This window comes from Syngnathus floridae, chromosome 20 (genome assembly GCF_059516105.1).
Source record: "Syngnathus floridae isolate MCC-2025c chromosome 20, RoL_Sflo_1.0, whole genome shotgun sequence".
Lineage (NCBI taxonomy): Eukaryota > Metazoa > Chordata > Actinopteri > Syngnathiformes > Syngnathidae > Syngnathus > Syngnathus floridae.
This window is the reverse complement of record NC_142432.1, coordinates 2,191,997-2,219,872: the sequence shown is the minus strand read 5'-3', so window position 1 is coordinate 2,219,872 and position 27,876 is coordinate 2,191,997. Positions and strand designations below refer to the sequence as shown.

The window sequence follows — 27,876 nt, the reverse complement described above, 5'->3', positions numbered from 1 at the left end:
AAAAAGTTGTAGGAGGAGTGAGAATTGGAATGAATGAAGCAAGTGAAAACAAGGAAAATGGCAAAGGCTATTTGAGGTGTGAAAGCACGCAGCCATCGCTCATCCTCGGCTAACACGTTCAGTGAGCCATCGTAGCCATAACGCCACGTCATCCCTCAGCCTCACCGTGGCCCCTTTGCTGCACCGGCCACGGCCTTGACGAGTCCAAACACTCTACTTCTATCGTCACGCTCCGTTGAAGAAGGATTGGGCGATGAGATCATAACTGTCCCTGACTGGGAGGACATATGTGCGCCACCGGGGGAAATGTTAAACTCAGCATAAAATTATTATATGGTTAATTCATCAATGATACACAAAATGCCATGCTGATGTTTTTTAACAAGAAGAAAATGGAAAAAATAATTAATACTGCCGGAGGTGTTTTCTGTTGGTATTGTGTTTTGTGCTTGTGACGCTTCTCCAGCAAAGAGTTTTTTTTATATTTAAATCGGCCCCTAGACGTGCATCAAATCCAAATGTAAACAAATCAACAGCAGACTACCATTCAAAAAGTCAAGCAGGGGGGTCATCTTATTTGATATTTTTTGTTGTTGATCATGCTGGAATTCTACCTATCGGAATTTTTCTTTGTCCTCCCGTTTCGCCCCCGTGATGTATACAGCGTCTATCCATTGCCGTTAGGGAGTGGGCAACGTTAAGGTCCAGAGAGAGATGAAATTCAATCATGGGAATTGAACGTTTGGAGGTGTGAGGTCTCTGCCCCAAGGGCAGTTTAGAAATTTAATTAACGTCAAAATGAGGAAGCTGCAGCCTGCACAGGACAGTCACATATGTGGAGACAAAGTCTTATGGTTTGTCTGTGTTAAGAAGAGAGAAAATAAAATGCTAAATCTAGCCATGGTTGAATTCATCGAAAAATAAAGCCACTTATGCGAGTTTCTAAGGAGTGTGTAATCCACAGTGGGGGACAACTGGCACCATCCGGGGCATTGTAATCTTCATACCGCATATGCAGTTTAAAGGGCAGCAGCACTAAATTAAAATATGTATACATTATTCATAAAAGCAATATTGCCTGCGCCAATCTTCGAGTGTAAATTCATATTTTCCAAGTAGGTCCTCTATTAAATATTTTCCCATGAAAAGCCATCAAATGTTTTTACTTATTTAGATTCTTTTAAAATGACAAATATTTAATGACGTTATATAACGACGCAGAACGATGGGTGTATAAAGAGAGTTTGCAGACTACTCAGCGCACATTGTTGCACAATATTTTATCATAACACTCTTTCTGATTTGGTGACATGGGTGACATAACAACAAAATATGAATACTTTGCTTCAATGTGTCTCTTAAGATAAGCAATGACTTTTGTAGATGTCAGGCGTTTACTGCCCCATAAAGAAAAACATAAAAGAATGAGCAGGATAGAAATAGCACACAGAATGTGCATTAAAGGACAATTATCACAGTCATTAGCGGGGTATTATCATTACCTATTATTCTCAGTAATGCAGCGATCCCCTTTCTCATAATGAGCCTGCAATATGGAAGAGGAACTCATTAGAAAGAATTGGAAATAAAGGCATTCATCATCTGCGCACTTGTAAGGGCCAGCTGTGAAAGGGGGTGACATATTCACCATTTTTCACCCGTGAAACGAGCCATGTTGACAAGAGAAGGGGACTCTTGGGCGATTGTTTTTGCACCACAATAGATAAGTTCATTCGTTTTAATTAGCCGGTTCTCAAGGTTAGAAGCTGTGGAAGTTGATTTGTGTTTTAAAGAATGTATTTTTGGAGCAACCCTTAGATTGTTTTCAACACATGGTCATGTTATTTTTTTTCTTCATTCGTCATTTTCCTCTGGTGTTCCCCAGGGCTCACTCCTTGGCCCCTTCCTGTTTCTAATCTACCTCCTCCCACTTGTCCACATCCACTTCCACCTTTCATCCAAACTCACTTCCACCTTCCCATGTTCATCCCTGTGTGCAGGTATCCAAACCATTGACAATACTTACTCAGATTTAAGAGCTTAAGTCATTGTGTCAGATTCACCCCCCCCCCCCCCCCAAAAAAATAGCAATAAACCACCTGTGCGCCACTTAACTATTACATAAAGTCCCGACTTATGAACACATGAAAGAGACATGACACAGTTCACTACATCTTTTTAATGGTGCAATGGTAAACTGAGTTAACCTGCAATTTGTGAGATGCAGTTGAAATGTTTGGAAGCACATATCTGTGTGAGCAGCTGGTCTCTGTGATGGAAATTGACAAAACATCGCATAGGAGTTGTTGCACTGATGAACACCTGCAGTAGAATCTCTTCAAGACAGAATTTACCCAAACATGAGCAAACCTGCAGCCAAGAAAAGATGCCAAGAAACTGGCTCAAAGAAAATGTAAAGTTTTATTTTAGTTTTCCCCAAAAAGCTAACTTTCACTTCACATTTTTAAGATTTCTTTTCTGCCATAATCATATTTTCAATTATAAAAAGTTGGACAGATTTTTACTTATAAATGGTTCCTATGTAATTATCCCTCGCTTTGCCTTTTATGCGATATTCTATCACTCTTGTCAAGAAAATGTCCTTCACCTGGCTTTACTCACAGTGAATGAGTAAAGACATAAAATAAGTATAATGAGTCCATTTCAAACCCAATGCATGCACAACACAGCATAATTATAATAATAACAGAAGCAGCAGTTGTTGAATATTGTAAACAGGTCGCATCAACATATTGATGAACGGACACGTTGGAGTTGACTCATCCATTCCAATTAGAGTGATGGAGAGCTGATGTGAAACCACTCACACACACAAATGTACCTTAATCCCAAATCTAATTCCTGGCTGTCTGCTTGCAAATGTTCTGAAAGTGAAACCTGGCGCTGGAAGCGGGAATCACAGCACCATCAAGCTGATTAAGAGTCATTGATGGTGAAGTGTAGATTTGCGGCCATACACACAGTCCAGCTGTAGATCTGTCAAATGAGGTTTCTTTTCTCCTAACACAATCCACATGTTGTCCTGGTGATAGCTGCGATGGTAATGTTGGCACACGAGCTGGAATTTTGCACGGACAATGTGAATGGGTCGGACTTGCTGTCATCGCTCCTAAGCCCTCAGGTCTAGACTGTAAAAGTCGGACTGAAGAAGGTCCAGAAGCTCCATGGCAACTTGACATAAACGTCAGGACTCAATCCAGTGGACACCTACTAAAAGTGAGGAATTGGAATTCCTTTTCAGCAACATGCAGTGGAAGGTAATCACCCAAATGTCATACATTTTGAAATTTTAGTCAAAAAATAAGGCAAAAAATCATGTTTTTATTTGAAGGACAACTGACTAAAGTACTTGACCTTTTTTTTTTGTCTGCAAGTTTCAAAATATGACTGAAAATGTAACACTCTATGGGTTACAATGTGTCTTTCAGGCCAACAAAGTGCGGTTGGAGAGAAGTTCAGAGCTGCTCCTGCCTGCATCCTTCATTGGTGAAACGCATGCACACTTTCATACATGAACAATTGTTGGGACCAATTCATTTCAGTGTGTACATTCTCTTCCCGTTTTGTCCACTAGATGGTGCCAAATGACCTGATACCTGCCTGCTGCATGGATTGAAGTAAAAGCTCCAGGTTTGAACCTATTGCAATGACAAATTTGACAAATCAAAGTGCTGGACCAGTTTGTTGTTTCAGGTGGAAAAAAAGGAGAACCAAATTTTCTTTTTGTTGAACTATATCATCGGCAGCTTTAATGATACACTCTCCTATTTTTAACACTTTATTTAACATCGAATATAACAAACTATGAAAGGACCGAAACAGCGATAAATACTCAACTATAGAGCATTGGCGCCCTCTGCGGGAAATATGTTGTACTGCACCCACCCCACACTTATTGCTATGTCTTTTGACCACAACTACTGAAACTAATTGCCCATTTGCTGTTACCCACTCCCTGGAAACTGTCAAATAACTCAAAGCACGTATTAAATTATCTTAAAAAAAAATCACGACTCGTTAGACTTGTTAGTCGTCACCGGTAGAGCTGGCGTGCCTACGGTATCCGAGAAAGCTCAATTTAAATAGAACCACGCGCGTTTTTGCCAAGGTTCCTTGGATTGACTTGTCACTGACGCAGCAGATACTGAGTTTCAAACTTTAATAGTTTTTTCCTTTCAAGAAAAGTCACCTTGCACACCTTGATTGGGTCATAGTTGCCTATTCTCCCTTGCAGAGTTGCACAAGTTAAATCTAATTGTTGTTGTCACTTGCTGTGAATAGAAATAAACTACAATAATAAAGTTAAATAATCAAGCACTTTCGATTCGGGGAACGATTCTTTTGAACGAATGCACATCGATAGTTATGATGATCATTTCTTTCGTGTAGCTTTAAGAAGGCTGCTGCTGTAACTTGAGGCCGAAAGAGCAAAGATAAGTTGGGGCGGGCCCTGCCACAAGCAAGCATGCACCAATCACAACAACCCTCTAAAAAAAAAATCATTCGTGGAACCGCTGCAAATATGCACGTTAGCCATCCACACAGTTTGTGGATAAACACACTGACGAGGAGCTTCTCCAGGCCGTTGCGCCAAGCTTCTCTTTAGCTCGTTTGTGCGTTGTTTATCCAGGATCGGCAAATATGATGGCCGGAGATATTACACAACGCGTGCACCTTCGCTTCCAGCCGTGGGAACCTTTAGCAGCTGCAGGAGAGCCAAGCAGGGTGTCTTCATGAAAGTCGGAAGGTAAGCGCAGGATTTCTCCTCAATACGTGAAACGACGTCAAACCCGCTTCGGCAATGGGACGTGATTTGGCCTTGCACGGAGGTTTTGAAAGTGAAAGCACTGCAGTCAGTGTGTCAAACAATCGTTGTCTGGTGCAAGGAATGCAATGCTGAAGGCGAAGTTGGGCTTGATGTGTTTTCTCCTCACCATGTCTTACGCAAGCGCATTTTAGCCAAGCAAGCAAAACAAGGAAACGTCTGAGAAACATATATTTCTCTCCATTATTTTGTGTGTGAAATAAATAATCACGTCTTACACAAGCATATTCTTGCCCAATGTTAAGTCTGAACATGAAGCTGGCAACACCAAATCTAGAAACTACTCTTGCATTTTTTTTTTTCTGGAAAGGAAATGCTTCTCATAATACCTTATACAGAAGCACATTTTAGCCCAGTATGCAAGCTGACCACAAAAGGAAACACACTACAGTTATCTCTTAAAATCATCTTTTTTTTTCTTTTTTCGAGAGGGAACCATTGTTGTATGTCATAACAAAATACCAAGCAACTTATCTCACACGGACACGTTTTTGCTCAGTGTAAACAAGTCTACAGTGTTTATCTCCAAATCCATTGTCTGTCTGTCAACATACTACAAAACAATGTATTATGTTATTCATAATAATAATCATGGCTTTTGGATTGCATCACAACATTGTCTTGTCTTCTGCAAATTGTTTAATGTTCCAAGCAAGATTTGGCTGAACAACAGTGAACAGCAGGTTCGATTTGAGATTTCACAACCCAACTGGCCACGTGTGAAGACACGACAGTCGCTTTGCTTGCTGTTCAGTCCACAGAAAATTCCTTGGCAATTCTGTCCATCATTTTATCAAACTGTCTTCATACTTCTCGACTCCACAGTGGAGCCGGGTGGCCATGGACCCATTCAGCCAGCTTATCTTCACCATCTCGGTGAGCAGCTTCTTCACTTTCCAGTGGCTCTTCCACAAAGCCAGCCCCTGGGCGTCCACACGCGTCAGCTCGGGCTTCCTCCGTCTCAGCGATAAGCAGAAGGTGGAATGGAACTCCAGGTGAGTGGCAAAAAAACCCAAAATGCTCTTTTAACAGCCAAAACCTCTGTCATGTTCACCTTATCGGATTTATTCGAGGCAGTTTAAAGGCCAGACGCCACTTTGTTGATGTTCCAACCTTTTATGGGAACACTGCAGAATACACATCCTGTGCTAAGATCTCGGAGCGCTTTGAGGACATCTAGAGCAGATTGGTTGGATGCGATACAACACGTTTCCACTCTTGCCAACGTACATGATTCACTCATTTTCATTATCGCTCCTTATCGCTTTATTACCCATGATAGCACTCATGAAATTAAAATGGTCACATGGTTTATGAGGGAAAAATAAAATGTAATGATTAGTAGGGATGGGTCCAGGCTCCGAGGCGGCTGGTTCTGCTATGACTCAGCAATATTGCTGATGTCACGGTGGCTTGGGAGCTCACCCTTCTGCTGTGTGACTTCTTGTTATGCAAACGATTGATGTAAAAGGCTTGGAGCCCACTGAGCAGTCTGCTGAGAAATAATGACACCAATTTATTGAAATGTCTTTCTGATTTGGGTTTGATTTGATTTGTTTTCAGGACAGTATCGACTCTTCACGCACTGTTAGTAGGAATCTTCTGTCTTTACATTTTGTTCTTTGATGACGCCGTCAACGAAGACCCAGTCTGGTAAGAGTGTTTGGAAAATGATTTTGTGTTCCTCTTTTGTGTTGTTTTTAACGCTTCATTTGACACACATTTTAACATTTCCCCCCTACTTAATGTTTTATTGTTTTTAAACTGACTCCAGTAAATATTTCAAAATTCCTCATAATTAAAGAGCTTCCAGAAGTTATTATCTCTTCACGTTTTCCAGATTTTATTGTCACAGCCTTGTTCCAAAACGTAATGAATTCATTTTCACATAACACCCAATAACCACATCGTTAAAAAATTGATTTCACACAAAAATAGTTACATTTCATTCTAGAAAGGAGGTTTTCCCAAATGGCTTCAATATGCACACACAAGGCACTCTCTCACTCACTAATAAAGAGGATATTCATTATCATTTTATCATGAACATTATGTGCTTTTCCCACAGGGGAGATCCTACTCTAGTGAAGACGAATGTTGCTATCACAACAGGCTACCTCATATCTGGTAAGGGAAGCTTCACTGCTAATATATTAAACATGATTTTTTTATTATTTTTTAATCAGTTGCTTTCTTTTATATACTTTCCTCTTTTAATGTCCCCGCCCCGCTCTCCCCCCCCGTCTTATCCTCCTCTTTTCCAGATCTGTTGCTAATATTTTACTATTGGAAGGCGATAGGAGACAAGTTTTTTGTAGTGCACCATCTGGCAGCGTTGTATGCTTACTACTATGTACTGGTGAGTGCCCTATTGTCCAATAGCAGAACGTGCAGGCAAGATGGGAAAGAGACGATCAAGGGTGAACAGCAGTGGTAGTCTGGCCATTGAAATTTATTCATAAATTATCATTAATAATAATCATTAAATATATCACATATTCATTTTAATTCAATTTACAGGTTGACACATTTCAGCTAAATTGTGATTGGACCAAAAAAAAAAATCCACTAAAGTCAATAACACACTTTGAAATGAAGACAATAGATAGTTGGAAATAAAAGATTTGCATTTTATGCACGTTTTTAATGTAGAAGACCTTGAAGGCTTCTAACCCCACTTTTGAACGCAAAACCACAAGTCTAATAATATTATGTAACATGATCGTCTTTACTTCTCATTGGTTGTGGAAATGCGTCACTGGGTTAGCACAGTTGCTGTTCACTCTTGGTTGACTCTCAAATTGTCTAGATCGTCAGTTCTCTGTCGCATAATGATGTTGGAAATGACTGACTACATGGTATTTTTTGCATGGAATGCTCCACAAGGGTATTGGCTGTCGACCCCCCCCCCCGCCTCTCTTCTAGTTTCTGTCCTTCGTTTGTATTACTGACCTTGCCCCCACCCCTTTCTCGATATACTACTCTTGAATTTTAGCACAACACCTGCCTTGCATGCCAACGGCGGGGCTTTTGGGGTTTCCTGTTACCGTGCATGTGAACAAACTGTTTAACCTAACAACTGGCTGCATATCTGCAATAGCGTTGGTCATCTGTTTTTGTGCCAAGCACTGGCTTTTCTCTTTTCCCTGCACTGTTTCTTTCAAGAGAAAATTGGCAAAGACGTTAAGTGCTTAAGTGATTGGCGTTTTTAAAAAAAATGTTTAGGGCGTTCAGTCTTCTGCCTTCAGTTCTCATGCTGCAGACTAGTTTTTCGAGCGAAGCATAAAATTACCGACTGTAGTTAGTGGCTGGAGCCCCCATCATAATTCCATCCATTTGTTTACTTTCAATGAGATCATCTCATCCTCGAGGAGATGCTTGCACAGCTTGTTAAAGCATGCGTCCCTGTTTGCTAATGATGTCAGTGGTCTTAACTCCCGAGTTCCATTTGTAGCCACGCGGGGGCAGAAAAAATACCTGGTTAAACAAATGTCACTTTCACCAATTTTGGAGGAAAAGTGTGTATGCAAAGCAGAGCATTGGCAAGTCTAAACAGGAGTGCTCAGCCTTATTTCTCTCTTAATATTAACACAAGTTTTAAGAGACATCCATACTGTCACTGGACACTCATGACTGTCATCTGGTACAAAAAATCACTCAAAGTGATGAGAATCAAAATTGTCTCCACTCAAGATTTCATTTGTACTATTTTGTAAACCAGTCAAACTTGTCATTTGTTGTCATAGTTTTATTAGTTCCCGTCCCAGCGTGTGTCTTATGTGTGAGTGTTCACTCCAAAGGACAAATATGGATTCATCTCGTTTAGCGACACGGATCATTAAGTACGTTTACTGTAAGCGTCAAAGGTACAAGTTAGCATCATTTTATGTTTTCATTGTTGTCCTTCATCGCAAAGGTCTTGGGACGAAGACTCACCGGAATTTGTCTTGTTTTAACCTGCACCAATAGGAAAGCAAAATACTTTTCCGTGCATGCTCAATTTGGCGTTGTTTCTATTTGTCGCTTCATATTTGCTTCCAGTATTTTATTGTTGTTCTAATCTTTCTGTCTCTCTTGTCTGTCCCTTTAACATGAATCGCCCCTCTTCAAACCCAATACTACCAAGTTTGCTTATTTAAATGCAGTTCATGCAAAAACTACCAAAATGGTGCGTGTGTGTGTTTGTATGTTTGCCGAGGGAGCTTGTGATCTAGATGAAGACCTCCTCCTTTTTATTTTTTATTTTTTATTCCTGTCTTGTCTGCTGTTATTGCTGTTTGGTTGCACTGAGCAGATGTGATGCCCAGTCACAGTATGGACTTACCAGTTCCTAGAGGTACTAGCATGCTCCTGCTAAGGTGGAAAATATTGTACACAAACCAGATGTTGACTTGTAAGCCTTAGTATGTCAATAACACTTTTATTTCAGCCAAGCAGGTAAGTTTCCTATTTGTATCAAATCAATTAGTTCCACTATTGAGATTGAAATATAGACAATTGTGCCTTTACAAGGATATGTACTGTAAAAAAAATGTATATATTTTTGTCTGCATAGCTGAATGGATGTATGGATGTGTGGGGGGAAAAAAATAATTGTATCTATCCATATTTTTTGATAGCCTCTATAGACGGCACATGATATGGTTGCACGTTAGATTTTTCACCCCTTGAGGGCAGCACAAACAAATAAATCGGAGTACACTTAGCGCTTCAATCTGGAGCGTGCACAGATATCTCATTGAATAGCTGCTAATAGGAGGAGTATAATAGTACATTTAAAGCGGAATACTTTTTATATCCTAGTGAGAAGTACCAATTAGCATCTAGCCTTCATTTATTTTCCATAGGTCATGATATTCCCATTAAACATGATTCAAATATTTATTGATCGCTTCTTGCAGGTCTAAATAGGTGTGAAATGTGATTTTGGAATTTGAATGGTGTCAGTGGTGAGCACCTCCCAAATGAGCTTGTCTTGTTTTGTGTACCTTTTTACGTCTACGTTGTTTTCCTCTCTTTACTCTCCTTGCAGGGCCAAGGCACGTTGCCTTATTTTGCTAACTTCCGTCTGCTCGCCGAGTTTTCTACTCCATGTGTGAACCAGCGGTACGTACCATCGAGTAGAGTGCCGAATGCAACAAGGATGCATTGTTGTTTTTGGTCAGACAAAAGTTGCATATACCAACATGGGAAACTTTTCTTCCCATAGAAAATAATAGAAAAAGTTAAAAGTTTTTCCCCCCTCTTGCTTTTTTATGGTTCGTCAATGTTTGCTCTTAACGGTTAGGTTTACACTCAAATAAAAGGAAATGAACCATGAATGATTACGAAAGCCAGTTTATCGACTTCGATTAGCGTTGTTAACTTCCCAAACAGTTTGAGTAAATAATTTAAGTCCGACTACAACAATAATTGTGATGTTGTTTGCTATAAACTCATTGTGCTGTCTTTAAGGCTACAGGTTAGCACAGCTGATCGGACACAAAATGAAATACACTAATGAGACAAGTGATGCATCTTGAATGTGTTGTTGTTGTCACTGTTGCAGCTGGTTCTTTGAGGTTCTAGGTTACCCGAGGACTTCCCGACCCAACATGGCGAACGGCGTGGCCATGGCCCTGGTGTTCTTCATGGTGCGCGTGGCCGTCATGCCGGTCTACTACAGCCGCATGTACGCCGTCTACGGCACGGAGGCCTTTTATTTGGTGCCCTACGGCGGGCGCCTGGCATGGATCTGCTCCAGTATCTGCTTGGACATCATGAACATCATGTGGATGCACAAGATCGCCCGGGGCTGCTACAAAGTGCTCCAGTCGGCACGCCAGACCAAAGCCGGCGTGCCTCATGCCAACGGAAAGGTCGACTAGTGTCCGGGAAGCAGATGCCACGTGTTGGGATGTTAAAGGTAACGAGGAGGAACGATTTGAACAGCTGGTACCGTTATGACGGGCCACCTTCAAGCCATGATATCAACTCTGAGCAATACTCCTGTGTTGCTTAATCTTTTTTTTAAAGGAACATTTTAGCACGGAGCCCAAACTGAAATTGTTTACTTACACTGGTTAAGACACTTACACTGATTAAGACTATTACTGCCAGAGATCGTCAATCCCATCAAATCCTTGAAGAACCATCTTTTTCTCCACACCTAAATGTCTTTATTTGTTGTCACATTATTTTTCAGGGACACGATGACAAAGGATAAAGTTTGACTAAACTCGTGATGCTGTTATTTAAGAGACTTGTAGGCAAAGTAGCCTTTTTATAGGAAAAGCATGAGATTTCAAACATACTGAAATATTATGTTGTTTTTTTTAACATGTGGTATATACAGCCTGGAGTTTTAAAATGAACAAAACGCACAGAGTACCTTTGGAAATCCCGAAAGGGAAACTGAATGTCATTACTGTTTTTATGCTAACGAAGGCGATCAAGGATCGGATGAGTCAATCAGAATGAAGATCCGCAAAATAAATGTTAATGAGAACACTGACATTGATTTAATTGATGTGTAAAGGAGGTGAAACAAGTATTTATAATAAGCAGGGGGTTTTTTAGATAAACATTTTTATTTTGCTTCAATTCATATTGCAATCGAAAGAATCAAAAGCATGTATTTTCTGTCATTTAACAAAAAAAAAAGATGCCTCACTACATCCATCTTTTGTTGCCTTGTTTAACCAAAATGTAATCGCACATTTTTCTTGTTATGATGCCTATTTTTTCAGTTCAATTGCCTTGTCTGTCGGAATGTGATAACAGGTTTGTGGTTTTTATCCATTTGGCGTTTTAACGGTTTACCAAGCCGAGTTAATGCTTTTCATTGCGTTGTATTACGTTCACAGCTGTGCCAGGTTGCTCACAAGGTGTTGGCTTTGCAGCTCTTCATATAGTATAGTCACTTATCATTTTACTTATGATAGTGGTCAGGATTCGATTGGAACTAAACGGTCTATACGGAAATGCACGATAAAGGTCATTTTGGTGCACCAGCTCTAACTGCATGTCATATTGCATGGGGATTGCACTCCTAACAGATGTCATTCTGTTATCATGAGCATAGACACATGTACACAATGTTTACTTACTTACTTCCACAGAACATCACAAAACAGATGTCTATAGTGATTTTCATGTCCAGCTGAGAAATATTTAGCAAGGGAATACTTGAAGAATCTGCCGTTTATGACGATGTAGAACAATCTGGGCAGTGCAAATATCAATCGACCATTATTCAGATATCAGTCGACGTAAGTCAGTCCAAAGGTCTCCGTTTAATAGATAGAGGATTGGCTGTAGGCAAGAGGAGGTTAAAGTGACATTCTGTGAATGTATTATTGGGATATGAGCAAATAATGAGCATTACATTATAATGTGTTCCTTATAATAAATGACAAAGTGACTTGCGTTGTCTTATTTCTGGTTTTTCATCTGATGCTGTTTTTTAGGGAGCGTGCAGCTGGCATGCTGACTGCAGGAATGTCGACCAGAGCTGTCTCCCATAAAATGAATATTCCTTTTGCAATCTTAAGCCAGAGGCGTTTTCACAACTTTGGCAGTACATCCAACCGCAGACCACATGAAGCCACATCAGCCCAGGACCGCCTCTAGCATCTCCACGTCAAGCTACCCAACAGCTGCAGTAACAATCGATTGATTAATTGATTTACCATAGTGTTTATAATAACAAATCCTTGATGCATTTTCATTGGTTTAGATGTCCTCACGGCCAGGAAGAGAAAGTTGAGTGACCTTCCCAGTCCCCAGAGTGTTTCAGTGTCTTGTTTTCCACATGTTGGTGACACCCGCCCTTGCCTTGAAGCTTAAATAGAACTGTGGCGCATCACACGCACTTATCCCAAAAGGCCTGCTGACTTTGCCTGTCCGTTGAGGAGAGTGAGCTGCAATGCAAATCCTTGCAATTTGACCTTTGTCGAGAATGGTATACAGTGGGTCAGTAGAATAGTTTGTGTGCTGCATGATGCTTCCCACAAGCACGCGCCACACTGTTTTTAGTCTGGGTATCAAATGTCTTTCCTACACCCCTTCCAGGACATCTGTGCGAGACTGAATGGTCACATACTGTTCATTCTCTGTACAAAACAGCAAACTCACTCTCTGGGCATTAGAAATGCACGTTTCTTTCCTTCAAGTTTTACTCTAGACATATTTTCAGAAGGTTGGTGGGTTTTTTTTTTCATGTATTGTATTTTATTGTTATATAGATGTTCTCCAGTGTCTGCACCTACTGTCAATGCAGACACTGAGGTGGGTCACAAAGCCAAACAAGATACAATTTGTCACCTTGCAGAAATGGTAAATGTTTGTAAATGAATGTCAATCCTAAATCCCAATGTGTTTAATTAACATGTGAGTGTAAATACTCACAGGCCTCAACTGCGCTTACAATGCAGGACAACATTTATCAAAAGCTCATTGCAGTCTTGTGACTACTTTTTCCTGATTTGCTTTTACATGAACCCACTGTGACTTTATTTTGTCTTATTATAGCTATCTGACTCGAATCTTCCTAAACCCACCCAAAAGTGAGAGTAGTAATAGCAATCAATCTATAAATGTTCTAAAGATGCATTTCAGGATCGAGCTCCCGCAGTTTAGTGCGAAACTGTACCTAATGGTGTGTCCTGTAAGTGCGTCTCCAGAGATGTTCTTTTCTCCGACGGGCCCGTGAATGCGTCACGCCCTCATTGAAGTTTGTAGAGAAATCCACCAACCGCGCGCTCTCCAGGGCAAAGGCGTGTGTGTGTCCGTGCGTCAATATGACTCAATAGCCACTTGTGGTGAAGAAGATTTGTAGAAAGGGACCACTACGCTGTCGTTATCCTCGTCCGTCGCCCGTTCGACTTTATCTGCTTTGAACAAGAGGTAAAAACAATCCCGGTTTTACTCTGACCTCCTTGTGCACGCACGCATGGTCGGCTGGCGGGTTCTTTTCACGCAGCTCATCTTTTGTTGCACTTGTGTCAGGTAGCGTCAAATCCTGCACGAAATGTCTCAGACGGAAATCAACGTGGCGTCCTCTCGGGGGAAGGTGCTCACTTTGGACACTATGAACCCCAACATAAAGCAAGTGGAGTACGCGGTTCGTGGTGCCATCGTGCAGCGGGCAGTGCAGCTTGAGAAGGAAATCAAAGCGGTAAGTTGAGTGTGACGAGAACTCATTTGTTGACCTTGCAAGTTTCAAACCTTTAACCGCTCTTTCATTGATCTGCAAACATCAGCTGATGTTTTTTTTGTTTGCGTAAATGTGACCAGGAAGTAGACTTCCGTCTAAAGTTGTCGTGAAACTAAATGTGCAGGGTGTCCTCGGTTTGCGATGGCGTTTCGTTACTATGGCGACAACGTCAGACCAGGGCCGGTCCTAGGCTAATGGGTGTCCTTGGTGAAAATGTCCACCCCTTCCTCAAATCATTTCAGACATTCCTTTTGAACGTGCTTTCAACAAATATGTGCTACAAAATCTTCAAAGACTTAGGTTAATTTAGATTTGCATAGCATATGTGTGGTGAGCCAACAAAACTTGATCAACAAGTATATAGTACCTGCATGAGCGCCAACGTATGCAATTATGATAGCGACAGGATAATCGAATCTCCTCAGACATACCAGATATAATAACCAGAAATTATTTATATCAAACAAATATCAATTTGTAATGCTTGTATAATTTCTTTATTTGAATACATCTGAGGAACAATTGTATAACCGTCCGTAAAAGGTGATTTGGATCATGTACAGATTTTTTTTTTTTTATACCCACCACAGTGCATAAACATCTCCGATTCCATTTTCCTGTGGTCATATTGATCCGTTGTGTTCTGCTAAGTCGGCGTTACAGTGAAACTTAAACGCTGTAATGCAACACACCCTGCAGTCTTTTGTCCTCAAAGTGCACTTAAGTGGTTTAGCGTGATTCGACAGCCGAGCCCAGAGTTGCGGAGAAGGATGCGGTCAATCTCGAAAAGTTATTACATAAGAAGTGAGGGAACATTCTCTGGCCTCTTTTGTCTTGCTGGCTTCGCGTGGCTCTCTCCTCCCCAAAGCCGGCAGAGTTCATTGGACGACACTTTGGCTGTGAGGCCCAGCAGCGTTCAGTGTTTGTTTTCTCCGTAAGGAGCTTCAGAGAAAGCCACACACAGTCATTGATACTTGTTGTTTTGTGCTCTTGAAAGAAAAAAAAAAAAGGCTGGCTATAAAGAATGTCTGATGGATGCAATTGCATTAGGCCCATCCCAGATAGAAGCTACCCAGATGCACTGCATAAATGGAGAGATGATAGGCAATGCACATAAATGAGCTCGCCAGATTCAAAGGTGTTAGATCATAGAGCTTCAACCAAATTTTACTTCTGAATCCATGTTTAAAAAAAAAAAAAAGATCCTTTCTTTATCGGTCATGAGGATGCTGAAGATGTAATCTGAGCAAGGACTTCCTGCCAGATCTCTGACTGGAAACAGTTTTCAGGGCAGCTCAGCAGAATTGAGGTGTGTGTGCTGGCATGTTTGGGCGGGATGGTCACCTGACTAACCCTTGGCACGGATATATGCCAACAATATGGCAGTAAAAAAACTATTTGGCATTCTCAGGTCAGTCCGCCTGGAAAAATGCTTAGTAAGAAGTAGTCAAATGTAAACTAAGCAGTGTTGTTTCCTGCAGCTAGCTGGCTGGCCTGCTTCACAGGTCTGCGTTGTGTAATCAGCGCCTGGTGGCTGCTGTTCTCCTCGGCCGTGAACAGCAGCCTCTTTGTTGTGCAGCCCGCCACTAAAGAAGAAACACCAAGCATCCAATCAATCAGTCATTTTCAGAGAAGATATATCCCAAAATGTGGCAAGCAGGATGAGTCATTTGGTGTGAAAATGAAAGCCAGTTCGGCTGAGGTCAGCAAACGTCTTCAAGTTCAGCATGATGCAATGCCGTTTTGGTGGGTGGAGCTTCCCTAAAACTTGAAAGCCGCATCTTCACTCTCTCTGCTTTTCCAAGTCAAATAATGATTTTGACAGATATATAACTTAAGACAAAGTCTATTTGGACAGCAGCCAGTCAAAGTGGCTTGCAAAGTCCATTGTCACATTGCGTCATCTGATAAACGCCAGCAGCTGCAGCAGCATGTTGACTGCCATAAGCAGACACGCAGAAACCAGAGCAGAGCTCACAAGGAGGACATTAATAAAAGTGGGACAAAAATCACCCGCTGATATTGTTTTGATCAAATATCTAGCTTATGAATAATAGCTTTAAACCCTACTTTGAAACCCTAACTCTAGTATGAAAGCCTACTTTGGAACCCTAACCCTAGTTTGAAACCCTAACTCTAGCTTTAAACCTTGGTTTAAAACCCGAGTCCAGTCTTTCCCAACCTTTTTTCATTCACGGCACACCTTTTCATTGGAAAAAATCTTGAGGCACACCACCAACAAAAATCTGTTGTGTTACACCAGCTTCTATGTTAAAATCAGTTATATTACAACAAAAGACGTAAAGTTCTATTCCTATATATGTACAGAGAGTCGAATAATTGAATACAAATAAATACTAAATATTCTTTAATATATATCGATTATAGATTAGGGCTTCCAACTGGGGTTTCCAAGGAGTCTTGCCATCGCTAATTAGGGTTTCAAACTAGGGTTAGGGTTTCAAAGAAGGGTTTTAAACCAAGGTTAGGGTTTCGAACTAGGTTTTAAAGCTGTGGTTAGGGTTTCCAACGAGGCTTTCCAACTACTTTTAGGGTTTCTAAGATTAGGGTTTCTAACTAGGCTTTCAAAGCTAAGGTTAGGGCTTCCGACTGGGGTTTCCAAGGAGTCTTGCCATCGCTAATGGCGGTTAGGGTTAGAGCTGGAGCTAGGGTTAGAGCTGGGGTTAGGGTTAGAGCTGGAGCTAGGGTTTGGGTTAGAGCTGGAGCTAGGGTTAGAGCTGGAGCTAGGGTTAGGGTTAGAGCTGGAGCTAGGGTTTGGGTTAGAGCTGGAGCTAGGGTTAGAGCTAAGGTTAAGGTTAGAGTTGGAGCTAGGGTTAGAGCTGGAGCTAGGGTTAGAGCTGGAGCTAGGGTTAGGGTTAGAGCTGGAGCTAGGGTTAGAGCTAAGGTTAAGGTTAGAGTTGGAGCTAGGGTTAGAGCTGGAGCTAGGGTTAGGGTTAGAGCTGGAGGTAGGGTTAGAGTTAGGGCTGGAGCTAGGGTTAGGGTTAGAGCTGGAGCTAGGGTTTGGGTTAGAGCTGGAGCTAGGGTTAGAGCTAAGGTTAAGGTTAGAGTTGGAGCTAGGGTTAGAGCTGGAGCTAGGGTTAGGATTAGGGCTGGAGGTAGGGTTAGAGCTGGAGCTAGGGTTAGAGCTAAGGTTAAGGTTAGAGTTGGAGCTAGGGTTAGAGCTGGAGCTAGGGTTAGCGTTAGAGCTGGAGGTAGGGTTAGAGTTAGGGCTGGAGCTAGGGTTAGGGTTAGAGCTGGAGCTAGGGTTAGAGCTAAGGTTAAGGTTAGAGTTGGAGCTAGGGTTAGAGCTGGAGCTAGGGTTAGAGCTGGAGCTAGGGTTAGGGTTAAAGCTGGAGCTAGGGTTAGGGTTAGAGCTGGAGCTAGGGTTTGGGTTAGAGCTGGAGCTAGGGTTAGAGCTAAGGTTAAGGTTAGAGTTGGAGCTAGGGTTAGAGCTGGAGCTAGGGTTAGGGTTAGAGCTGGAGGTAGGGTTAGAGCTGGAGCTAGGGTTAGGGTTAGAGCTGGAGCTAGGGTTTGGGTTAGAGCTGGAGCTAGGGTTAGAGCTAAGGTTAAGGTTAGAGTTGGAGCTAGGGTTAGAGCTGGAGCTAGGGTTAGAGCTGGAGCTAGGGTTAGGGTTAGAGTTGGAGCTAGGGTTAGGGTTAGAGCTGGAGATAGGGTTAGGGTTAGAGCTGGAGCTAGGGTTAGGGTTAGAGCTTGAGCTAGGGTTAGGGCTGGAGCTAGGGTTAGGGTTAGAGCTGGAGCTAGGGTTAGAGTTAGAGCTAGGGTTAGAGCTGGAGCTAGGGTTAGGGTTAGAGCTGGAGCTAGGGTTAAAGCTGGAGCTAGGGTTAGGGTTAGAGCTGGAGCTAGGGTTAGGGATAGAGCTAGGGTTAGGGTTAGAGCTGGAGCTAGGGTTTGGGTTAGAGCTGGAGCTAGGGTTAGAGCTGGAGCTAGGGTTAGGGTTAGAGCTGGAGCTAGGGTTATGGTTAGAGCTGGAGCTAGGGTTAGGGTTAGCGCTGGAGCTAGGGTTAGGGTTAGGGTTAGCGCTGGAGCTAGGGTCAGAGCTGGAGCTAGGGTTAGGGTTAGAGCTGGAGCTAGGGTTAGAGTTAGAGGTAGGGCCTATAAAACCATATATATTCCATGCAATGTGAGCAACGGTTCCGTAGTGTAATGGTTAGTGCTTTGGACTCTCACCCCAGTGACCCGGGTTCAAATCCCAGTGCGACTTAGAATATTTTATCATAGAAGAATTTGAAACACAGTTGCTCGTGTGCTGCCCCATATAACCGTAACTATTTGCTTGTGATGTGCTCCATAAAAGCATATATATTCCATGCAATGTGGGCAAGGTTTCCATACTGTGGTGGTTAGTGCAATGGACTCTCACCCCAGCAACCTGGGTTCAAGTCTCAGTTAGATCTAAAATATTTTATCATAGAAACATTTGAAAATTTTGAAACATAGTTGCTCGTGTGCTACCCCATATAACCATTGTAGTTATTTGCTTGTGAGTTGTTCCATAAAACCGTATATATTCGATGCAATGTGAGTGAGGATTCCATAGTGTGGTGGTCAGTGCAGTGGACTCTCACCCCAGCGCCCTGGGTTCAAGTCCCAGTGTGACCAAAAATATTTTACCATAGAAAAATTTGAAACACAGTTGCTCGTGTGCTGCCCCATATAACCATTGTAACTATTTGCTTGTGAGTTGCTCCATAAAACCGTATATATTCCATGCAATGTGAGTGAGGATTCCATAGTGTGGTGGTTAGTGCAATGGACTCTCACTCCAGCGACCTGGGTTCAAATCCCAACGAGACTTAAATATTTTATCATAGAAAGATTTGCAACACAGTTGCTCGTCTGCTACCCCATTTAACCATTATAACTATTTGATTGTGAGCTGCTCCATGAAACCATATATATTCCATTCAATGTGAGCGAGGGTTCCATAGTGTAGTGGTTAGTGCTTTGGACTCTCACCCCAGCGACCTGGGTTCAAATACCAGTGAGACCTAAAATATTTTATCATAGAAACATTTGCAACACAGTTGCTCATGTGCTACCCCATATAACTATTTGCTTGTGAGCTGCTCCATAACCATAAGTTTTAGCTCCTGCAGAACGTGAAAATGACCAAAAACTTTTCAAGCTTGACACCTGTGACCTTTGACCATGATATTTTCCTAATAAAGTGGCCTGTTATTAGTTACACTTGAAAATGGTGGTGTACCTAATAGAGTGTCCGTGTGATTCCCTCGTTAAGTGCAGGTGCGTGAAAACTTTTAGCTCCTTTTGACCGTGAAAGAAGCTAAAAGTTTTCACGCACCTGCGCTTAACGAGGGTCACTTGGAAAACATGTTGGAACGCGGCCCCGAGGACTAGAGCTTGACAACTGTGACCTTTGACCATGATATTTCCCTAATAAAGTGGCCTATTAGGTACACTTGAAAATGGCGGTGTACCTAATGGAGTGTCCGTGTGATTCCCTCGTTAAGTGCAGGTGCGTGAAAACTTTTAGCTCCTTTTGACCGTGAAAGAAGCTAAAAGTTTTCACGCACCTGCGCTTAACGAGGGTCACTTGGAAAACATGTTGGAACGCGGCCCCGAGGACTAGAGCTTGACAACTGTGACCTTTGACCATGATATTTCCCTAATAAAGTGGCCTATTAGGTACACTTGAAAATGGCGGTGTACCTAATGGAGTGTCCGTGTGATTCCCTCGTTAAGTGCAGGTGCGTGAAAACTTTTAGCTCCTTTTGAATGTGAAAGAAGCTAAAACTTTTCACGCAGGTGCACTTAACGAGGGAATCTTAGAAAACATGTTGGAATGCGGCCCCGAGGACTAGAGCTTGACACCTATGGAACCCTCGCTCACATTGAATGGAATATATATGGTTTTATGGAGCAGCTCACAAGCAAATAGTTATAATGGTTAAATGGGGTAGCAGATGAGCAACTGTGTTGCAAATCTTTCTATGATAAAATATTTAAGTCTCACTGGGATTTGAACCCAGGTCGCTGGAGTGAGAATCCAGAGAACTAACCACTACACCATGTATCCTTCGCTCACATTGCATGGAATATATATGGTTTTATGGAGCAGCTCACAAGCAAATAGTTATAATGGTTAAATGGGGTAGCAGATGAGCAAATGTGTTGCAAATCTTTCTATGGTAAAATATTTAAGTCTCACTGAGATTTGAACCCCTGTCGCTGGGATGAGAGTCCAGAGCACTAACCACCACACTATGGAATCCTCACTCACATTGCGTGGAATATATACGGTTTTATGGAGCAACTCACAAGCAAATAGTTACAATGGTTATATGGGGCACCACACGAGCAACTGTGTTTCAAAATTTTCTATCATAAAATATTTTAGGTCTCACTGGGACTTGAACCCAGGTCGCTGGGGTAAGAGTCCATTGCACTAACCATCACACTATGGAAACCTTGCCCACATTGCATGGAATTTATATGCTTTTATGGAGCACATCACAAGCAAATAGTTATAATGGTTATATGGGGCAGCACACAAGCAACTGTGTTTCAAATTTTTCTATGATAAAATATTTTAGGTCTCACTGGGACTTGAACCCAGGTCGCTGGGGTGAGAGTCCAGAGCACTAACCACTACACTACGGAACCGTTGCTCACAATGGATGGAATATAAATGGTTTTATAGACCCTAGCTCTGACTCTAACCCTAGCTCCAGCTCTAACCCTAACCCTAGCTCCAGCTCTAACCCTAGCTCCAACTCTAACCTTAACCTTAGCTCTAACCCTAGCTCCAGCTCTAACCCAAACCCTAGCTCCAGCTCTAACCCTAACCCTAGCTCCAGCCCTAACCCTAGCTCCAGCTCTAACCCAAACCCTAGCTCCAGCTCTAACCCTAATCCTAGCTCTAACCCTAGCTCCAGCTCTAACCCTAACCGCCATTAGCGATGGCAAGACTCCTTGGAAACCCCAGTCGGAAGCCCTAACCCTAGCTTTGAAAGCCTAGTTAGAAATCCTAATCTTAGAAACCCTAAAAGTAGTTGGAAAGCCTCGTTGGAAACCCTAACCACAGCTTTAAAACCTAGTTCGAAACCCTAACCTTGGTTTAAAACCCTTCTTTGAAACCCTAACCCTAGTTTGAAACCCTAATTAGCGATGGCAAGACTCCTTGGAAACCCCAGTTGGAAGCCCTAACTCTAGCTTTGAAAGCCTAGTTAGAAACCCTAATCTTATAAACCCTAAAAGTAGTTGGAAACCCTCGTTGGAAACTCTCACCCTGGCTTTAAAACCTAGTTCGAAACCCTAACCCTACATAAAAGTTGGTCTTTTTTTAACCTTCGTTATACCAGGAATTGACATTCCAAAGCTGTTTTACAAGGCTGAATGTTTATCGCGATTCATTATGCTTCAGTCTCTTGTTGTATTTTGTGTGCAGGGCGCCAAGAAACCTTTCACTGAAGTCATCAAGGCCAACATCGGCGATGCCCACGCAATGGGCCAGAAGCCCATCACATTTCTAAGACAGGTTGGTCAAAGCTGCTTCACGAGCAACAATCAGAGCAAAATCATCTTTCCATACACGCCAGCGCTTTTTGCTGGAAACCTCTTTTGTTTCTCTTGCTCAGGTGTTGGCAATGTGCGCTTATCCGGAGCTCCTAAAGGACACGGCATTTCCAGATGACGCCAAGCAACGGGCACGGCGGATTCTCGAGGCTTGCGGAGGTCAAAGCATAGGTCAGATCCAAGCGTCAATCATTTACACGAGCGCTCGGGGAATAAATGACCAGCGATCCACTAAGGTTCATTTTCATTGAAGGCGCGTACAGCGCCAGCCAGGGAATCGAGGTCATTCGTCAGGATGTGGCACGCTACATCGAGAAGAGAGACGGCGGCATCCCGTCCAGTCCGGACAACATCTTCCTTTCCACTGGGGCCAGCGATGCCATCGTGGTATGATGTCATCTGCTTGATGGCCGCCATCATTCCACTTGCACTCTTGTTAATGATATACTCGGATGTACTTTGCTCATCTCTCTTCGCTCGACCTGCTCAGTACACAATTGTGGACAAAAGTATTGGGACACTTGACACTTCTCCCTTCTTCATTGGTCACCTTTCAGACCATGCTGAAGTTGATGGTGAGCGGCGAGGGTCGCACCCGTACGGGGGTGATGATCTCCATCCCCCAGTATCCTCTGTACTCGGCCGCCCTCGCCGAACTGGGTGCGGTGCAGATAAGTTACTACTTGGATGAGGGAAAGTGTTGGAGCCTGGACGTGGCGGAGTTGAGAAGGTCCCTCCAAGCGGCGAGGGAGCACTGTAATCCCCGTGTGCTCTGCATCATCAACCCCGGAAACCCCACTGGTGACATTTTTAGGACTTGTTCGATTCACACTTGCATTGAGGGTGAGCTCCTCTGTCTATGCCATTTTGCAGGTCAGGTCCAGAGCAGGCAGTGCATTGAAGATGTGATTCGTTTTGCAAAAGAAGAGCGCCTCTTCCTCATGGCGGATGAAGTAATTAGGATAATCACATTATAGTGTTATGCACTTTCCTTTGACTTCAAATTGCATTCCATTTGGTTTTTAGGTCTATCAAGATAACGTGTATGCTGAAGGCTGCAAGTTTCACTCCTTTAAGAAAGTTCTCTTTGAGATGGGACCAGAGTACTCGAGTACTGTGGAGTTGGCCTCCTTCCATTCTACCTCCAAATGCTACATGGGAGAGTAAGTCACCAGACATTTGCAGCAAAGCTTATCTGATATGTTGTTGCCGTACAACATTTTTTAGTTGAGACTCACATGTTCATTGTGTTTGTGGCCATCAGGTGTGGATTTCGTGGAGGATATATGGAGGTAGTTAATCTGGACCCGGAGGTGAAGGTTCAACTTCTCAAACTGGTTTCAGTGCGGCTATGTCCTCCCGTCCCTGGGCAAGCTCTCCTTGACTTGGTGGTGAATCCTCCTCAGCCTGATGAGCCCTCCTACAACACTTTCATGAAGGTCTGAATATACACCACCACAAAAAAAAAAGCTACTAGCATTTAAATGAAACCTTTCTAGGAAATGTCAACTTTTCAACTGCAGTTATGTTACGTGTACTACTGCCAATATCCTTTAGAGGGCGCACTTGGCAAACAACGAGTTATACATCAAACTTGTGGTTGTAGTTTTCAGCAGTGTTATTTGTGTAAAGGCAGACTTTTTTTGGGCCTTATACTGTGGGGTGATCATTGGATTTTGTTAAACTAATACAATTTTGATGGTGTAAAAATCTTTTTGGTAATGTTCCCTCATACATTGTTTTAGAATTACCACTCAGCTCATGCCAACATTGACCACAAGAGGGAGACAATTTCAATACATTGTATTGAAACACTTCTAATGCTAAAACATTGTCAGGTTGAAAAATACTCATAGCTGCTCTTATTACATGCTGTTTGATGTGAAGTGCTTTTTCACAAATTAAAATGTTTGTTCAGGAACGTACTGCAGTGTTGGACGCCTTGGCAGAAAAGGCAAGGATGACTGAGCAGATGTTCAACGCAGTACCCGGTATCACATGTAACCCTGTGCAAGGCGCCATGTACACGTTCCCCCGCATCACTCTACCTCAGAGGGCAATCGACAAGGCCAAGGTGTGTACATTGTTCTAAACTCCAACATTGTTTTTTTTACCTGAGCACAATGTTGACTTGACAGGAAGAAGGTCTCGTGCCTGACATGTATTACTGCATGAGGCTATTGGAAGAAGAGGGCATCTGCCTTGTGCCAGGTAGCGGCTTCGGGCAGAGAGAGGGAACTTTTCATTTCAGGTTAGTACATTTACAGCTGGAGTGCAAAACAAAACAACCTACAGAAATCAACCTTCATTTTCTTCCAGGATGACCATCCTTCCACCAACTGAGAAATTAAAGATTGTGCTGCAAAAAATCAGTGCCTTCCACCAACGCTTCACTCAAGAGTTTTCTTAACCGTTCCAAGTACCACCCTTCGATAAGTGCCTTTATCCGAACAAGTAGCATCAAGATCTTAACTTTTGCATCATTAGTATTTGTAATTATTAGAATAGCTTAGTTCATAATGCATGATGCACTTTCCTAAACAGTAACCTTGCCAAATAATGCCACTAAGAAATGCTTTTGTCCTGTAGTGTAACAATCAAGCTAATGATCAAACAGAGGTGCCAACTGGAACATAAAAAGTGCTTTTCAAATGTGATTAAAACATTTGTAACATTTGCTTTTTATGGTCCAATTAAAATGAGCCATGTTAGAGTGTTGGCCAACAAAGACATCGTTTTGTTTTATTTAAAAACGCTCAGAACCCACATGCTTTTCAGAAAGCAGGAAAAACAAAAATGAACATGACTTAACTAAAATGATGGATGAACTCTAATCATAGCAACTCAGTAACCGTTGACACTGATACTTGGTTCCCTTCACCTTCCCACGTGTTCCTGGGCCGCTAGTTGGGACTTTGGCGGCCCAGTTTGAGTCCATACGTGATCTTTTCAAAGCTCGTCTTTTGTGCGTGACAACTTTGTGGCATGTTCTTCTAAAAATTTACTGAAGGCGTCCACTGTTCTGTCGCCTCCTTCAAACTTCACAGGATTGTGTTTGCTATTGCTCGGGGCAAAATATATTGTGGGGAAACCCTCCACTTTGTACTTGTCGTCTGGAATGTCGTTAGCGGTGGCGTCCATCTTGGCGATCACCAAGTTCTTCTCACCTTTGTACTTCTTGCCCAAGGCCAAAAACTCTGGCTCCAGTTTTTTACAGTGTCCACACCAAGGAGCGTAAAACTCGATGAGGACATCATTTTGGGTGTCCATGACGATTTCATCAAAGGTTTTTCCCACCACAACCTTCACTGGCCCTTTGTTGCTCTTGGGCACAGGCTGGGACTTGATGATGGGCTTCAGCTTCCCTGTTGAAAAACATGCATGTGATTATTACAATGTGTTTGTTACAAAACAGTTATGTTAATCATTCACAAAAAAACCTCACCCTTTTTGAAAGCCATAATAAATTCCCTCAGCACATCAGAGTCAAAGTCATCAGGCTCCATGGCGAACTTTTTCAAACCGTCCGCCAGAATACCAACATTGACGTCCTCGCCGCTCTCACTCAGGCCCAAAGTCTTCAGCTCATCCGCATAGTCTTCCTCATCAGCGATGGCAAACGTGTACTCAGGGAAGTCCTTGGCCACCTCCAACACCTTGGACCTCCAGAACTGTGTGGCTAAACATGCACCACGCTCATTTAAATGTTGTGCCACATTGATTACGAGCGCAGGTAACACAAATACCTTTCTTGAAGTCAAAGCTAAAGTCAACTCCGTAGTACACAACCACGAGTGGCCTCATTGTGTAGCGCTTGCCGTCATTGCTTGGCTTTCTGTGGCCCACCAAAGGGGTCACATGCTTCTTGAAGAACTCTTGCACATCGGACACTGAAGTGGAGTCCTGACAGGGAAAAAAAAACATTAACCAAAAAAAAAAAAACCTATAATTTTATTCTGGAGACAGCTTTAGCAGATGTAAAGAATTCAGTAGCCAGTGACTAAAATTATTAGGTGGGGGTCGTTACCTTGAGTACAAGAGTGTGCGATGCTGGCTCATATTTGGAGCGGAACCTTTCTGACTGAGTGATGACCACCTGGCCAGGCGACGCTTTGAGCAGCTTGGCCACGTCGGAGCTGAAGGTGTGACGGAAGGTGAAGTCTTCCCTGAGCGAATGACCTGCCATGCAGACAGGAGTGTATCAGACAAACAAGTGCGGAAAAAATACTTTCTCTAAAGGCAAATCAACACTTTTGGTATTTTTTTTACTTACAAGCCTCGATGTAAGTCTCGTACGCCGCATCCTCCTCACTGGAGAAGACGCCAACAATGATGGCATCGTCACCGTCTTTCAGTAGCTCCTGCACTTGTTTGGCAGCCTGCACCTGCTTGGAGGGAGGCCCCGCCTGCTCGCTCATGTAGTCCACAATGCCTGCGGACAACACAAAGCAGCAAGTAAGCGCAAAGCTAACATGTTTGTGTTGGCCGTAAAGCATGAACGCCACGCACCGTGCTTTTCTCTGGGCCCGTTGTAGTCGAACACTTTGCCCTTCCTGAAGATCTTAAGGGTGGGGTAGCCGGTGACATCAAAGCGGGAGGCAATGTCGGACTCTGTGGTGGCATCAACTTTGGCGAGGGGGATAGGCGGCAAGCGCTGGCTTAACTCCTTGGCCGCCTTCTCGTATTCAGGTGCCAAGCGCTTACAGTGTCCACACCTAGAAGGTGCACAATACACAAGTGTTACTTTTTTTATACAAGTGATGGCAATTTTTAGTTATTCCCTTTCCTAGATGCGTATTATATGCAAAACCAGGTCCTCACAGAGAAAAGGTGCGAGACCCCTGGATCCTTACCATGGAGCGTAGAACTCCACTAGGATGATGTCGGCATTGTTGACCGTCTCATCAAAGTTGTCCTTGGTCAGCACCAGCGTGGCTTCAGGTGGGGGCTTCCAGCCAGATTGAGAAATCTCTTGGACACGGGCCACAATAGCTACAGGCAAAACAAAGGCGGAGCAAGACTGAAGTGTCCGTTCAAAAGTATGGGGACAGGATGTTGAAAATGCATAATCCTTCATCCATTGGTAACACACATAAGATAGCTATCCTGTAAATAAGATTACCTCCGAATAGTTGTCTTTACATAAATAATTCTGGCACAAATGAATTAACATTTAGTGCGTCTCCCTTACCCTTCTCTGTTCTGTCGCCATCATAGTCAATCGCCTCGCCTTTTTTAAAGATCTTGATGGTAGGATAGCCCGACACCTCAAACCTGCTCCCCAAGTCTTTTGCCTCTGTGGCATCAACTTTAGCCACTGGGATAGGAGGCTGGTTCTCCTTCAGGATCTGTGCGATATTCTCGTACTCTGGGGCAAACTGTTTGCAGTGGCCGCACCTGCACAAAAAACAAAATGAATGACTTAAGATGTGATTAGGGAAAATAGACATGTGTACATGAGGTGGAGAATGAAAATACCAAAGCACCAACTCCTATTTAGATTACTGCATATATAATATTTATACAGAATATAAAATTGAAAGAGTACCATGGAGCATAGAATTCAACGAGCACGGTGTCTTTGCCCTCCATGAAAGTATCGAAGTTGTCATCGGTTAGAACCAGCACTCCATTCTCCTCTTTGACTTCTGTGTCGTCATCATCATCGATATCCTCATCATCATGCTCCTCGTATTCTTCTGAACCTGAAACATGGCAGCGAGAACAAACATGATCTTTTCGTAATGTGACGCCACGAAAACAAACCAATGCTGTCTTTTCCACCCACCTCACATAACAAGCTAAAGTTTTGCAGCTTAACTAACAACGTTAGCCTGTTAACATCGCCAGCAATTGCATTTTTAAATGAGTGCATTGAAGGTGAAGTCAGAGCATTACATTTTGCTAAGGAATACTTCGAGTTTTGTGTTTTTAAACTCACCATCTTCACATCTGCATACGGTCATCAAGTGAGCGACGCCGAGTAGCAGAAAGAGCAGTAAAGCAGTCTTCCTCATCGTCCAACGACGGTTGGCTTCGTACTAACAGTTAATTTGACAATTTTGTAATGGTTCTAATATCGAATATGGAGAGCCTGGGTCAAACCCAATTTATGACCGCAGGTAATCTTTTAGCTTTGTGGTTTCGAACGAGCTAATGACCACTCGGCTAATCACAGCACTCTGTCTGCAACTTGTCTGAGCTGCCACGTTCTGATTGGCCGTCACTGTCACCTCTTGTCCAATGGCAAGCCGCCACTCCATGAAGCAACAGAAAA

General features: G+C 42.8%; 3 protein-coding genes across 3 annotated transcripts; 2 read left to right on the top strand and 1 right to left on the bottom strand.

Annotated features, from left to right (window-relative positions):
• Positions 1–4,506: 4,506 nt before the first annotated feature.
• tlcd4a (TLC domain containing 4a) lies at positions 4,507–12,248 on the top strand. Its single transcript, XM_088363397.1, has 7 exons — positions 4,507–4,768; positions 5,672–5,841; positions 6,410–6,499; positions 6,915–6,973; positions 7,111–7,205; positions 9,879–9,952; positions 10,395–12,248. Exons 2-7 carry the CDS (start codon positions 5,687–5,689, stop codon positions 10,711–10,713), a joined length of 792 nt encoding a protein of 263 aa, XP_088219523.1. The 5' UTR covers positions 4,507–4,768; positions 5,672–5,686; the 3' UTR covers positions 10,714–12,248.
• Positions 12,249–12,372: 124 nt separating this feature from the next.
• LOC148380701 (alanine aminotransferase 2-like) lies at positions 12,373–24,329 on the top strand. The gene is made up of 12 exons (XM_088363394.1): positions 12,373–13,732; positions 13,835–14,003; positions 21,472–21,561; positions 21,662–21,770; positions 21,853–21,986; positions 22,157–22,400; positions 22,473–22,552; positions 22,626–22,762; positions 22,864–23,038; positions 23,518–23,673; positions 23,738–23,850; positions 23,919–24,329. The coding sequence occupies exons 2-12, from the start codon at positions 13,857–13,859 to the stop codon at positions 24,007–24,009; spliced, it is 1,476 nt and encodes a 491-aa protein (XP_088219520.1). The 5' UTR covers positions 12,373–13,732; positions 13,835–13,856; the 3' UTR covers positions 24,010–24,329.
• Positions 24,308–27,800, bottom strand: pdia4 (protein disulfide isomerase family A, member 4). Its single transcript, XM_088363391.1, has 10 exons — positions 27,541–27,800; positions 27,148–27,304; positions 26,791–26,996; positions 26,453–26,591; positions 26,109–26,314; positions 25,873–26,031; positions 25,627–25,778; positions 25,346–25,502; positions 25,045–25,278; positions 24,308–24,964 (listed from the first exon to the last, which is right to left on the bottom strand). The coding sequence occupies exons 1-10, from the start codon at positions 27,614–27,616 to the stop codon at positions 24,549–24,551; spliced, it is 1,902 nt and encodes a 633-aa protein (XP_088219517.1). The 5' UTR covers positions 27,617–27,800; the 3' UTR covers positions 24,308–24,548.
• Positions 27,801–27,876: the final 76 nt, after the last annotated feature.